The 14,994-nt window shown below is 47.2% G+C and overlaps 2 protein-coding genes across 6 annotated transcripts in view; one reads left to right on the top strand and one right to left on the bottom strand.

The window, feature by feature from the left end:
• The first annotated feature begins 897 nt into the window (after positions 1–897).
• Positions 898–8,890, top strand: CD40LG (CD40 ligand). The gene is made up of 6 exons (XM_005526091.3): positions 898–1,096; positions 2,881–3,018; positions 4,250–4,292; positions 4,590–4,646; positions 4,930–4,992; positions 6,880–8,890. Exons 1-6 carry the CDS (start codon positions 941–943, stop codon positions 7,245–7,247), a joined length of 825 nt encoding a protein of 274 aa, XP_005526148.1. The 5' UTR covers positions 898–940; the 3' UTR covers positions 7,248–8,890.
• Positions 8,891–11,192: 2,302 nt separating this feature from the next.
• ARHGEF6 (Rac/Cdc42 guanine nucleotide exchange factor 6) overlaps positions 11,193–14,994 on the bottom strand; it is a 39,225-nt gene continuing 35,423 nt past the window's right edge. For all 5 annotated transcript variants that reach the window (XM_014255324.2, XM_014255322.2, XM_005526092.3 and 2 more), the window contains 2 exons: positions 14,573–14,627; positions 11,193–13,664 (listed from right to left, as the gene is read on the bottom strand). In XM_014255324.2, the coding sequence (XP_014110799.1) occupies positions 13,524–13,664; positions 14,573–14,627 (196 nt within the window). In that variant the 3' untranslated portion in view covers positions 11,193–13,523. The remainder of the gene's footprint in view (positions 13,665–14,572; positions 14,628–14,994) is intronic.

Raw genomic sequence — 14,994 nt, forward strand, 5'->3', positions numbered from 1 at the left:
GGGTGTAGAGAGGACATGGGTTTCTCAAAGTTACATGGCGGTGATGCTGGAAGGTCAGAAGCTGGCAGGAGTATCTGGCATTCCTAACAGCCCTTTTCATGCCTAGGTACATAGATAGAGGTAACAGGGATAAGTGGGGCGGGGTATGAGATGGCTTGTGCCCTGAGGCACAGGGTGAGCACCTCACTAGGGTATCAAGAAAGCTGCTTAAAACTTGTCTCTCCAAACTGATGGCCAAGCACCAAGCCCAAAGTCCCACTGTCTGCTGAGGAGCATGAAAGCTGTGCCCACACCAGGGTCACAGTGTCTGTACAGACGATCCTTTCTCCCAGATCATCCAGCCTACCCAGGCAGAGACATCACCCATGGGGAACACAAGGGAGAGCAGAAACCAGCACAACCCACTTACCTCAGCAAAGCATCTTCACTGCAGGAATCAACCTTCTCTGAGAGGAAATTAAAAGCAAAAAGCCATTCTTCCCCTTTTGAGAAACAAACAAATTTTTGAGTGCTTCCCAGCCCCTGGCAGCCTACAGTACTGCTCAGCATCTCTGTACTTTTATTCAGTCTTCATTTCTTTTAAGGAAACTTGCCACAAAACTTTCATCTACAGCAGTAAAAAAATCCCACCACGGAACATTTGAGAGTGATTGAAGGGCAAATATGAATATTCAAAATAAGGATCTCTCTCTGTTTCTGGTAGAACAGTAGGAAAAAGCATGGAAGTGCAACAGAGAAGCAAGTCTAAGCAACTTTTTTGTTGTTGTTTTTTGTTGTTGTGGGAGATGGTAGGGAACAAATCTATCCACTACGAACAGCTTTTTCCAGGAAGTGTGGGTTGCTGTACCCCGTATCCTCTGAGCAGCAGGCACTCGCACAACAGTTCTCATGCTACTTGCAAGCATCGCATTTGGAGGAGCCCCAGCAACGTGCACGGAGGATGAACGAACCCTATGGCCCTGAGGCACCCCGTCCCATCAGCAGCACATCTCCTGGCATCATGAAAATGTTCATGGGCTTCCTCACTCTATTTATTGTAGCACAGACCATTGGGACTGTGCTCTTCTGTTTGTATCTTCACATGAAGATGGATAAGGTAAGCGGAGAGAGAAGGATATCTCTGTCTCTGCTGGATTGCTGGCATGGTTTGACTTCATCTCTGGTGAGATCTGTCCACCAAGAGGATGATCACAGTGGAAGATGATGCTGATCACTGGATGGAGACAGCAGTATCATTTATCACACCCAGGTTCTCACTTCTGCTTTAATTTGCCACGGAGACATATGTGGGAGAAGAGAACTGTTCATCTTGCTAACAAAAGGAGAATGACCAATCGAGAAGAGACATTAAGAGTAAACCTGGTAGCTGATGGCTAGTCTGGGGACAAGAGGGTGTGATTTAGACATGCAACTGGCTATTTTAGTCTTGGTGGTGGTTTTTCTGATTTGTAGTACTTATTAGCACTGTGGCACTAACTGAGAGGATGAAAGGTCCTGAAATGAAATTTTTTTTAGTGTTTCAATGACTTTACCAACATCCCACTTCAGACGCTGTCTTTCAGTTTAGGGAAGAAAAGACTGGACCTTAGTACTTTCTCAGTTTTAGAAGGTGCACAGTACCAGTGATCCTGTCCCATACTTGGGACAATGTTTACCAAAAAGTTAAAGTCTGGAAAGCTGTTTTTGAGCTTGGTATGGATGCAGCTGCACTGCATGATACCTAAAATCACCAATCTAAAGCTACTTTTCTTCAAGCCAGAAGAAACTGCCATCTAAAGAAATATGTGCCTAAAACCCAGAATGTATTTTTCTTACCAGATACACTGGTACAGTAGATGTTACTGATTTTTACATGTGTCATTTCAACTTAAATTGAAATTTAAGTGTGTTGTTTCTGATCTACAAGGGTGGAGACGAATGTTGAGCTAGGGGGGCTCTAATATCAGAGGGCTGGAAGGGGACTTCACTGCATGGAGATTGCAGGCTCTCATGAAGGAGTCTGTAGAGTGTCTCTGGCAGGGGGAAATGGACTGCAGAAGGATCAGAGGCAGCTGAAATGTAGTCACAGGTGACAAGAGGATTTCTGTTGCCTTCAAAGCTTGTGCAGGGGTTCAAATCTGACCCTCCACATCGTAGTGCTGCCTGTGCAGAGCTCTCTGCCCAGCTGTGTGTCCTCATGTCCAGCTGCACTTTCTCTTTACCATTTAACCGAATGTTAGGTTTTCGCAAGGAACAAAAAACACCAAAAAACCAAACAGGCATAAATTTAAAAAACAGTATTTGGATGCATTTAATTATTTTCTTATTGGCTTTCTGATTTTATTTTATTTTTATCTGAAGATTTGGCACAATTCAGCCCCAACACACATGTTTTGTTTTGCTGGCAACACTTTCAGTCAATAAGTGAGAAATCAAAATCTAAAGCCTCTCTTTAGGCCAGACAGGCCAATGAGGGGCTGAGTGAGCATTCCAGCTGCATGCTGGGGCCATTGGGGAAGGAGCTGCTAAGTCCAAGCCCCTGAGCTACCCACTGGGATCTGTGTGCCTTTAGGAGAAGTCAGAGATGGACATTTAAATGAATTATCAAGGTGATAGAAAATAGATCCTGAGCAATCCTCCTCTCACCTAACATTGTCAGTAAGGGTGAGCTCCACGGGTCCAATTCCCAGTGGATGAGGGCACAGATGCTGTGCTGGATGTCTGGTGGAGCTCTTGCTGCCCACAGTTTGTTTGCCGACCTCATCCCAGTGCTGAACATCTGACCTTGAGCTTCTCAGGCTAGATTTATTGCTGGCAGGAATGCACTATGGCTCTGCTGCCGGCTGTTGCAGGTTTCCTACGAACATCCCATTGACCCTCCCTTCTCTCCCTTGTCGGCAGATGGAAGAGGTGTTGAGCTTAAGTGAAGATTACATCTTCCTGAAGAAAGTACAGAAATGTCAGACAGCAGAAGGTCAGAAGTCAACATTATTGGACTGTGAAAAGATTATAAAGGGCTTCCAGAGCATCCAGTGCAAGGTACATGCTGTTGGGTGGATAAAGATCCCACTGAAGGGGGAGGGGGGCTCCCAGTCACACACAGAGCTTCATTCCAATCTTTTTTTTTTTTTAAACCATGGGTGCCCTTTACTTCAGGGCTGTGTAGCACATGTCCTTTTTGATACTGTATTCTCTTTACACTATATTGATATCATTCAAAAATCTCATTGATTTTTTTCCTAAAATGCTTTTGATAAGAGCATTTCCAGCTGCATCATGCCATGGTATGTATGGGGCTTGTGATGGGCAGGATGGACCTGCGGCCACCTTGGCTCTGCTCCCTGATTCTGGTTGGAAAAGAATTGATTTTCTGGTGTCTGGCACCTTGCTCCAATCCTGTGCTGGTTGGCTGTGGGAATGCTTGTGGCCACCTGCCACTGGGAACACTTTTCCACCCACTTTGCCCAGGTGTCAATGACAGTGCAAGGCTTGGGCCAGGAAACAGAGCTTCTGGCAACTGGTGATGAGGTGCATGAGGGTGCTGTGCAAATTGCCACCCCATGGACTCAGGGATGATATCTCTAGTTGGAGCAGTGGCTCGTTGCCTTTGGATGCAGAAGAGCCAATTTGCATTGCAATGTCCTTCTGGAATGGCTGAGGGATGCCCAACCAGGGATGAGGTGCTCTCATCCTGCTCAGCCCTGAATTCAGTGCTTAGGAGTGGCTGTGCTGGTCAGAGTAAACAGGAAAGAAACATTTCTTCCTTGTTGTCAGTGTCTGATGACAACAAATGCCTCAGCTAAACCTGCCTCAGCTAAACCTTCAGGTTTGCAACAGTACCCAACAGACCACCAGAAATTATGTCTGAGGTAAGCTGTGCTCAGCAGTCCAGAAAACTCCAGCTGCAGGGCAGGGATGTACAGTGGCAGCACTTGCAGCATGGCTCTCCCACATGAAAAGGAGATTTTTTTTCTGATTTGTTTATCTCATTGTTTTTGATAACCTTTACCCATCTTTTTAATTGAATAAAACCTAAGTCCATAAACCCTACAAACTCTGCTGCAAACAGTCCATGGTCATGTGTGAAGCTGGGGAAGGAAGAGGGGCTCTCTGGTTTCAGGTATCCTCTGTCAAGAGCTGGCAGGGCTATTGGAGCCAAATATCACCAACTCCAACAGTGACCAGAGCATCTTTTATGATGAAACTTGTTGATTTTTTTGTTGAAACTGTTGATTTGGAAAAAACCCATATATTTTTGCTGTTGTAACAGGATGGACCCCTCAAGGAACAGCCCAAGTTTGAAATGCAGAGAGGTGAGTTTCCTGGTGTAACCAGTGCACTCATGGCTTGCTGGGGCAGGAGGAGTTCCTTGTTCTGGAAAGGGGTTTCCTTCAACAGCCCATGAGTTTCTCAGGGCTCGGTGTTGAGGCAGGGGACGGGCTGGGGTTTGGACCATCCCATGGGAGTAGGACTGAGCTCGGTGTGGGCTGGCAGAGGGGGACACTGAGCGTGTCTGTCTCCCTTGGGTAGGTGGTTCTGGGTGCCAGAGTACAGTATGAAGTTGTTGAAATCAAACCCAAAATTAAATTTGTGGCCTTTTTACATCGCAGGTCCTGAGCACCGTGAGCATGCCCATTTGATGCACAAGAATGAGACATCTGTGGCAGGTGAGGTGTGGGCACATCCAGGTCCTGTTCCAACATCAGGCAAGGTGGCACCACCTCCTCGGCAGGCTTTTTCCATCAGAGGCTTCACCTCAGAGGCACCTGCATGTCTTTGCTGAGTGGAAGCCACGTTCTGCCTCATTCAGGGCTGGGGGTGGAATCTGGAGATGATGTCTTGGCCTGTAGAGAAACATTAAGGGTAGGAGATGCTGCAGTCCCTGCAAAGGAGCACTGGGGAAACAGTGGGTGCCAAGGCATCAATAACACTGACCTTTCTAAATTTCAGCAGAGAAGAGGAAGACAGTTGCAGTTCACCTGGCAGGTCAGCAGAGCAACAAGGCAGGCTCAGGTAAGACAGACTCACTCAATCCTACCTCAACCAGGGAGCCAGAGGGACACAGCAGTGTGCATTCCCAGTCCTGCCCCATGGCTCTCTAGGATAGGGATAGGGACAGAACAACTCCAGCACAGAAGTGTGTCCTCAAAACACAGCAAACCTCCCAGTGGTCACATCACCCCGTGCACCTGTGCCACATGGGGTTTGCACATCCTAACTGTCCTCAGTAGCCCTATGTGTGCCTTCCTAGAAATGCACCACAAGGGCTTAATCTTTCCAGGGTTTTTTATGAGTGGAAAACTTTTTATCTTTGTATTTAAGGAAAACAACCTCACTTTTTTTGTTCTTAAAATGGATCTTTTTGCTCTCCTGGCCATCTCTTGCTGGGGTGGCTGCTGCAGGAGGGCTCTGCTTGCATTTGGATCTGTTGATTTAGTCCTCACCCATAGTGGTCCTGGTAGCAATATGGGCTGACTGAGGGCTTTACAGTTGCAACGTAGGGCTCCAAACTGATTTAGTCAAGTTGCAATTATTCACATCCATGGCCACATTAGGTTAGAGAGATATACCTGAGTCCTTTTGCATTTGTGCATCCCACTGTATCAACTGTGGCTGCTCTCGCTGCTCTGTCCCCTGGCATAGCCTTCGCTGAGACACTTCCCACAATAACAAGGATTACCAGAGTATGAGCTTGCAAGGTTAGTCACTCCATCTGGCAAGGATTTCACAATCTGAGCATATCTGATTTAATCCTGGAGTAACTGACAGTATTTGACAACTGCTCTTTCCATCTCTGATGCAGCATTTCACCCAGAGCTCAGTCTACCTGTGGAAAGCTTAGTGTTAAATAAGATCAAAGAAATTAGAAACTCGCTGTATTTTAAAACTCCCTGCTTAAGCACTTATTGAGCCTAGAAAGCAGGGTCCAGAGAGCAGCAGTGTCCTGGAACTCAACTCTATATGGGGAAATGTCCCTGTGGGATGCTTGGTCAGGCCCCATGGGCTGTGTGGCTCCCCCAGGACTACCCATGGCACATTGTCTCTAGGCTGGGGCAGTCGAACCCATTATTCCCCCTTGGAGCCAGGCTTGCTCCCCTGGCTGCTATTCCAGATGTCTCTGTAGGCTAGGGAAGGCAGAGGTCCAAATTCCAGAGGTCATAGATATGCTCAGCCCCTACAGCCGTGGTTTCCAGGTCTCTGTATAGGCTTATCTGTACCAACTACATGAGTTACTCTGATGACAACAAAAGCGTCCCAAAATCCATGGCAGATCTATGTGGGCCATGGTCCTGGCAATGGGAAGCAGCACTCACTGTGCTAAGCCCTTGCAGCTCTGCACCCAGGCAGGGATAGTAACTGTGCAATGTTCATTTTTGTACTTCCTTGGTAAAGTCTCACCATCCCCAGAGGCCAAGAGGAGGAAGGACTCTGGAGGAAAGGCAGCCCCCAACTGGGAAAAACTGGAATGGGAAGCTCTGAAGAGCAGAGTTGCAGCATATTTTGGTAGTGCTCTGAGGGCTTGGAGGGTATCGCACTGAAGTCCATGAAGGCAGCAAATGGAAGTGACACAGTGTTTGGTCTGTTGGGGTAAACACAGGCAGTCCTCCTCCCTAAGCATTTATACTTGCCTGGATGATGGAAGCTAAATGTTCCTCTATTCACATACTGAGTCAAGGCTGACAAAGCCAGTGATCAGCAACATGGGTTGAACCTGCCCTAGAGGAAGGGTCCCTGCTCCTCTGGGCGGGGGATGGTGTCCTGGGCTGAGTACCCTACTAACTGCACCCTGCAGACAGACAGAGACTTTGAGGCCAGATGTCTGTGGGTGTCCCCCCAAATCAGCCTGCCAAACTGGAAGTCTCTTTCTCTGAGCTCACCTGCCATGCTCTCTCCCTACAGTGCTGGAGTGGAAGGAGACCATGTATGGCCCCACAAACAGCTTGATATCCAACAAGGAGGGGAAATTGAAGGTGGAGGAAGCAGGGCTCTACTACATCTACTCCCAAGTCAGCTTCTGCACCAGGGAAGCATCTTTGGCACCCTTCACCCTCTATATTTATTTGCATATCCCCAAGGAAGAGGACCGTCTCTTGGTGAAAGGACAAAAGACACAGAGCACCTTGAAGTCCCACTGTGAACTCCAGTCAATCCGTGTGGGAGGTGTCTTCAACCTCCGGGAAGGTGACATGGTCTTTGTCAATGTGACAGACTCCACGAAAGTGAAGTACAGCCATGGCAACACCTACTTAGGAATCTTCAAGGTGTAGTGAGGAAAGGGCTGTCCTGAGATGGGAATCCAGCCCAACTTTCTTGAGCAAAGTGCCTTTCCCTTTTTCCCTTATTTATGTTCCTCTGCCTCTCTGTTTTTCTTGTTTCTTAATTTGTATATTTTTTTTTATTTATTAATGAGGGCCAGGGGGCCCTGAGAACACAAATGGAACAAAGTTTGAAGCTGTAATTTTTTGCTCTCAGATTTTTTTCTTTTGCAGCTAGTGATTTGGTACATGCTGGTCTTGTGTGCCTGAGTCCACCACACACCACTTTCCTCAAAGGGTCGATGTCCCTGTTATGTCACAAGAGTTTTGTTTGCCAAACTCTACCATCATTTCTTTCCTTGAAACATAGGATGGCTCAGGGCACTTCAGCCAAGCTGCATTCATACATATCTCCACCACCAATCTGCTTACAAACATCAATGAAAAAACATAAAAAGGCTTAGGAGCATCTCCTCTAAAGGAATCCTTAAGCCAAGCACTGTTATTACATGGTAGCTGCCGGTGAGGTAGTGTTGCCACCCCAGCTGTTTCCTGTATGTGAAGAACCCCCTTTTTTCCATCCATGCCTGTCTGTGAAACTCATCCAACTTCCTCAGGGTGGCACTGCCTTGGCTGGGTTCATACTTGGTGACAATCGCTCCACACCAGGGGTGATTGGTGCCTGAGAGAGGACTGCAGCTTTTGAGGCAGAGAGAAGGTAGGGCAGTGGTGGTGGTCTGCTCTTGGTGATCTGAATCTGTTCACCAGACTGTCCTCCCACCTCTGCAGGCAGAGGAACCTTTGCCTGTGGACAGTTGAACTCCCCTGTGGAAGAAGCACTGGGCACCACCATCCAAACTGGAACTGCATCTTCTCCTGAGACGCCTCCTACCTAGGGAGGAGGACCAGGAAAGCATGAGAGTGGCAAGCCCACCTGCTTCTTCCCTCCAAGGCATATGTGCAGAGCATCTTTTGGTTGTCCAGTGAGGACATGTCCACAGTGGCACTTTTTCTGGAGCTCCAGGAGAGGACTGTACAGATGGGCAGGACCCCTCTTGAGCAGGGGATACCTGGGGGACACTGCACACTAGGGTCTTCCCAGCCCTATTCTCCAGCTTGGTCTGCAGGGAAGGTGATCAGGGCACAAGAATGTTGATGCAGCATTTAAAAAAAAAAAAACATTTGAAGATGGCACGTGACTACTGTAGTTTTTGGTTATACAGGTCACACTTAAAGGATCAAAGTTTGGAAATAATCCTGGATGTCAACATATTTGCAAATGGGAGAGCTTCCAGATTTGGGCAGTCTTTAGGCTTTGTTGTGTTGGAGGCTGCAGGTCTAGTCCTAACATGGTGCCCAAATGCCACCACTGGTGGAACAGAAGGTGCATTCTTTGCAGAGCTCACTGCAGATCTGGGTGCCCTGCACAGATCCTCCAAAGTCAATAGAACTCAGGGATGGTCTGGTTTCACTATAATTTGATAAGTATTTTTCGGCTATTCTCCAAAACTGCCCAACTTTCTTAGGGCATTGACCACTCTTGTCTGACATTGTGTATAAAGACTATTTGTTTGATTAAACCCATCTTATGTTTGTGACCAGAGAGACTGAGTGCCAGAGGACTGTGCACAGCTGTAGCTGTGTTTTGCGGCATAATTCCATGTTCATGGTTCCCCCTTCCAGTGTGGGATTTCTTCCATTAATCATTCCACAATTAATACAATTTATGAATTAAGACATAGGCTCTGTATGTTTTGAACACCGCTCACGCTTCCCAGCCCCAGGCTGAGATTTCACAGGGTCCTGCTTGGGGTCTGGGGACCAAGAGGGCAGTGGGGTGACATTGGAGGTCACACTGGGGACAACCAGTACCAGAAGCCTCCAGAGGCAGCCATTCCACCATGCTTCTTAGGGCATGTTGTGGTGCCAGGGCCAGGCAGCACTAGGGACATTTTGACAGGAGAAAGAAGCAGAGAGCCCCTGCCTCCGGAGGCCAGTGAGCCACCGAGGCTGAAGTCCCCAGCACAGCTATGAAACAGAGGGGTGTGGACTAGTTTTAACAGGATTTAGGACACCTGACTGAAAGAGGATGATTCCTGCCTGTCCAAAGGACATAGAGCCTGCAGGGATGTCTCTGCTTTGGAGCAGAGGGGTGGATGCTGCACATGCTGCATGTGGAGCTGGGCAGCTGCTGCCTCCCATGGCGCCCTGTGATGATGTGGTGACCACATCCCTGCCTCTGCTGAAATGCAGCCAGCCCTGTGGGCCGGACTCATGAAGGCAGAGCTGGGCTGCCTGAAGAACCACAAACCTCCACAGGGGAGGTGGAGGTGCTCAGTCATGGTGGGAGTGTGGGTGGAAGCTACAGGAGAAACCAAAGATGGTGCAAACTGGCATGGCCTGAGACAGGGGAGAAGCTTGGGGCAAGTGGATGGGGAGGAGAGAACTGTGAGGACTGTGTGTGTGGCTAAAAACCTCCAGGAGTGGAAAACTTGCTCGTCACAGGCAAGGAGAAATTGTGATCAGTGCACACTTTGAAGCCTCCTGAAGCTCCCAGCCTCAGTGGCCAGGAGCACCTGCCAGAGACCTTGGGCTGGGCTGTGATCCCCAGTCCAAATCTCTGAGCAGGAATCCAAGAGCTGCATTACATGTGGCTGAGGAAAACAATTAGAGAGGTGAAAAGAAAAACAGTCCATAAATTCTGCAGCAAGGGCAGCAGATGCCAACTGTCACCCCCCCTGCCTGTGGGCTGCCTGACCAACCCCAGCCCCTGCCACACTTTTGCCTTTCTCAGGGCTTTTGTTTCGTGCCTCTGTTTCTTGACTTGCCAAAAATAGCCTGTGGGATTCAGATGTGAGGTAGTGTGTGGGAGGGGACAAGATGCAACTGCTGCCATCCAGCTGTGTCCTTCTCCCCCATCCCTGCCTGTTGCCATAGCTGGCACCATTTCCTCTCCCCACGGAAAATTTAAAGGTCGTCAATACACTGATTTTTCCCTTGACATGACACCACTATGCCAGTCCTCAGGCTGTAAATTTTACTGTTTCCAAACTGATTTTTGTTCTTTTGGAGTTAAGAAGGGGTTGAAATGGTGATGAATTTGCAGGATACATCAGCAGGACTGGCACAGGGGGTGATGGATGAGCAGTGGCAGGAACAAGCAGCAGCATGGTCATCTGCTGGGAGGGGTGTTTTCATGGTTCAATACACACTGATCCCTTCCAAGGATAGGGGAGCCACAGCTTCTCTGGGCAACCTGTGCCAGGGCCTCACCACCTTTATGGGGAAGAATTTCTTTCTAATATGCCATCTAACAGTGCCCTCTGGCAGTTTCAGACTTCAGTGTTTTTCCATGATGGAGCCAAGGCTAGTGCTTTTTTTTCCCTTGTTCTTTTTCTTACATTGAGTGCTGTGTTTGGGGGATGACAGCAGGGTCCAGCCCTTCTGCCCTCGATCCTTCTGCTGTGGGCTGAGACCGCAGACCGTGGTACATCTCTACCAAAGAGTTAAAAAAAACCCAGCCTGCAGGAGACGTCTTGTCCAATGGTGGTAGACCAAAGGAAATCCTGTTACCACACCTAATTGCCAGAAAAAAAACACACACTAACTAAAAAAAAATAAAATCTTAAACAGGCAGGAAGTCACTTATCTACAGCAACTGCCTGGTGCAGCAGAGCAGTCTGTTCTCCATAAAGCATCCTTGTGAACCAAGTGCACGTGGGGCTTAGGAGTGGAAATGCATCTCCTGCCCTGGCATCAAGTGCCCTTGGCCTGCTGCAGGTCTGGGTGATGATGGGAGCAACAGTCCAAGTGTCAGCATCACCTTTCACACCAGTATTCCTGCCAGTAAGTCATAGAGGGATGATGCTACCATGGCATTTTGAGGAAATCAGTGATGCCCAGAGCAAGCACTGGCTTTGCTTTCGTGGTGGAAACACAAGAAGCAGCTCCAAGGGCTAAGAAGCAATTTTTATCCTTCTTTATTTGTTGAAAATGTCAATTAAAAAAAGTGTTCAAAATAAAAACATGTTAGAAAAGTTGAACTTGCATAAGTAGTTTACAGTAAATAAACCTACATGATAAAGATACACTAGAACGTAGCTGACACAACATCCATCTAAAGACAGAATCACTGGAACCTATTTACACAGCACTGTAAACAAAGTAAATATGGAAACATTGCTGTCCATCTGGCATGGCTTCTTTTCCTTTTTATTTTATTTTCTTGTCTTTTTTTGGCTTCTAGCTCTTGACAAATACTTGATCTAAAAAGTCCCAGTGTGCCCTCCATCACATTACATCTCACAAACATGCGTATGTACATAGCATGGGTTTCAACTGAGCCTGGAGGCAGCGAGGACACATTTCCACCCTCTCCCTGGAGTGTCAGTGGCCCTTGGTTCATTCTGTATGTCAGCAGCCCAGCTTAGGGCAGGCAGCAGGGCCAGGCAGTACCGAGGGGTCTGCGCATGGCCTCCCTGAGCAGCAGAAAGTGCAGCAAAGGTCCTGCTCCTGGAAAACTATTCACAAGCACAGGAAGGCTGGGCTGCTGACCAAACCACCCAACTGTGTGCCCAGGGAGGGATGTGGGGAGCTGCCATCCGACTGGGATGCTCTGGGGATGGCAAATGTAGGCAGACCTCTGTTTTGCCCTAGAAATAGCTTAAAGAGTTTCTTATTACACTCCTTGAGATGTTTTGGGGTCTACATCTCCCAAAACACCATTTGCAATGTACTGGCTAAATTTTAATGGCAAGGAGGGAGTTGTAATTATTGCCTGTGTTATGTCCTTCACAACCAATATAATGGTGTGATTTTTATGAGCTGTGGTGCCTCTCACACCCTGCGACCATCCTGCCCTTTGAGATAAATAAGACATCATTAACTTTAACAGAAGGTTATTTTTATAATGGAAGGAATGAGGGAAGGAAGGGAAGGAAGGGAAGGAAGGGAAGGAAGGGAAGGAAGGGAAGGAAGGGAAGGAAGGGAAGGAAGGGAAGGAAGGGAAGGAAGGGAAGGAAGGGAAGGAAGGGAAGGAAGGGAAGGAAGGGAAGGAAGGGAAGGAAAATATGAGTTCTAAACTAGGGTATAACACCAAATAAGATAAGGAAAGCTGATACATATGCATGTTGCCTGTGTGCTGTGTTTGAGAAGCTGTGCATGGATCTGTGTGGGTGCTGCACATCCTTACCCCAGGAGTGCTCCAGCTCTTGTCAAAGCATAAATACCTTCCCCATCCCAAGAGAAAGTTCCTTTTCCCTAGCAGAAAGCCCCTGTGAAGCAGTGTGGGGAGAAGTGGCCGCTGGCTACATTCCCAACCCTTGAGAAGGAGTGATGGAGAGCATAAAGTGGGCAGAAGGGAGCAGGGGACCAGCACATTTAGGGTTGTTTTTTTGTTGTCAAACAGTGTTTACATTTCATACAGAGAAAAGCATGTCCTGCAAGAGGAAGCACAGCAAAATTATAATCTCCTAGGATACCTGGACACACGATGTGAAAATAAAGCAGTAGGTAGGAATTCTACATCATGCAGAAGAAAAGGGATGGGGGGCAGAACAGCAATTACCTGTTGTGCTAATGACGAGCTGTAAGGAGGCAGCACTGTGCAAAATACCTTCCTATGCGCTCTGACAGGTGCTCCAGATCTGGCTTCCCCAAGGAGTCCAAATATCTTCATCTTAATTGCACATTTTAATCAGTATCAAGGCCACACAGGAACCACAGTATTGCTGGGCTCTAGTTCGCTACAGTCAACTAATGGGAAAAAAGAAGATGGATGGGAAAAGCTCCCCTAGTTGTGATTATCTGAAAAGAGGAGCATGGTGCTTTTTTGGTTTCTGCTCAATGCCACCTCAGTAATGTTTTCATTCAATAAATAGGTACTGGTTGGTGCTTTTGGAAAGAATGAAAGCATTAAAAAGTGCTTAAGCTTATTCTAGGAAACTGCTGCCCAAGCTTTTGTGAGCAACAATTGCTAGCAGAGTTTGTATTTGCTCCCAGTAGCAGGTACAATGAGGTATTAGTTGCTGCAGATGAATTGTGAATCATGGACCACTTGCTTACTGGTTCAGTTGTGATTGATTGTTTCTGCTTTATTTCCTTACTGAATGGAAGGAAAACTATTTTTTTCTCTATGATTTTTTTTGTTTGGTTTTTTTTGTTTGTTTTTTGGTTTTGGTAACAAAATACCCCAAACCAACAAAATAAGGAGCAAGAAGAGGCAAAGGATCCAGTTCCACTTTCCAAAAATACATCTGAGGTCACACTGCCAGCAGCTTCTCCATGAATTCAGGCGATCAGGGATGACTTGCGCCCTGTGTCCTCCCTGCCACACTCATCCGTCTGCTTCAGCAGCCTTCTCACCAGCTTCTCCAAGTCCTTCCTGGACTTAAGCTCTTCCTCCAAACACTGTTTCATCCTTTTGTTTTCCTGCAAGGTGAAAAACAAAGGAATAAAGATGCAGTTAATGCCCATGCACTTCATGCTGTGGGGTACTTCCATGCATCTGCTGCCTGATGCCTCAGAAGTGATGAAATAACAGAGACATTTGATAGAAGTTCATGAGGATGAAGAATATAAGTGGATCAGACCACAAGTAGCCCAAACAGACCCCTGCTACCTCACAGACCTGCACAGAAATTCCCTGACTTTGGGCAGGCAGAAACATCCTCCTGGAAACTGAATTTTAGCTTGAAGAACCCTTTTCTCCTCCGATGGTTTCTCCCACCTCCAGACTTGGGACTAGAGGGAAGAGAACATATTTCTTCTGTGTCTGCAAGAATAGGTGTCTACCTGACCCCTATAAAATGAATGGTCAAGCTGAAAGAGCTTTTGGAATAGGGGGGGGATGTTTCATGTTACCACAAAGACCAACTACTCCTCCCCTCTTGCTGTCTCTGGCACTCAAGCATGGAGGATGAGAGGAAGTGGTCTCCAGCTGAGCCAGGGAAGGTTTATGTTAAATATCAGGAAAAGTTTCTTCATGGAAAGGGTTGTCAAGCACTGGAATAGTCTGCCCAGGGAAGTGGTGGAGTCACCATTCCTGGGAGTGTTCACAGAATGTGTGGGTATGGCACTTCAGGACATGCTTTAGTGGTGAACATAGTGGTGGTGATGGGTTGATGGTTGGACTTCATGATCTCAGAGGTCTTTTCCAGCCTTAGAGGTTCTATGATTCAGGGAGGTAAACCAGAAAAAAACTAATGCTCATTCAGGAATTTGCAGGATTGGACTAGGATCAGCAAGACTTTTCCTGGCACAGACCAGCTGAAGATGACCCAGTACAGACTGGTTGGCTTTTATGCAACTCCCAGCACAAATAATCCCACCCAAATTACCTGCTTCAGCTCTTTCACTTCATCTTTCAGTGCATAAACTGTGTCAACAAGGCTTCTGAAAAATGAAAGAAAAAGTAAATCAGAGTTGGTGTGCAAGAAAATGGTGACAGCATGGGAGGTGCTGACAGGAAAGTTGCATCCAGATTCTGCTTCCTGAGCATCAGGCTGCTGGCTGTGAGGGAACTCTGGAAACACAGCCTAGGAGCATTTATAGACCACTGGTCCAAAACTCAGGGCTCTTTTCTCAAACTTCAATACCTTGTTCTGCTTTGAATTATCAGCAAAGGTCTGTGGCTTTGGCTTCCTTGTTTATGCTATGGCAATAAATAACAATGACTTTAAAGGTGGAAAAGTCTGAGCATCTTTTGTAATGCAGACTTGATTCCTTGAGGTTGTGCTGCAAAAATCAAACATGAAAGGAA

This window comes from Pseudopodoces humilis, chromosome 15 (assembly GCF_049639895.1).
Source record: "Pseudopodoces humilis isolate 2021_Gansu_Grassland_sample_001 chromosome 15, ASM4963989v1, whole genome shotgun sequence".
Classification (NCBI taxonomy): Eukaryota; Metazoa; Chordata; class Aves; order Passeriformes; family Paridae; genus Pseudopodoces; species Pseudopodoces humilis.

Bases quoted from the DNA above. Each gene is read 5' to 3' on its own strand.
- CD40LG (XM_005526091.3), top strand. From the start codon at position 941: ATGAACGAACCCTATGGCCCTGAGGCACCCCGTCCCATCAGCAGCACA. The intron at 4,293-4,589 runs GTGAGTTTCCTG...TTTACATCGCAG, and splicing joins CAAGTTTGAAATGCAGAGAG to GTCCTGAGCACCGTGAGCAT. The intron at 4,647-4,929 runs GTGAGGTGTGGG...TCTAAATTTCAG, and splicing joins GAATGAGACATCTGTGGCAG to CAGAGAAGAGGAAGACAGTT.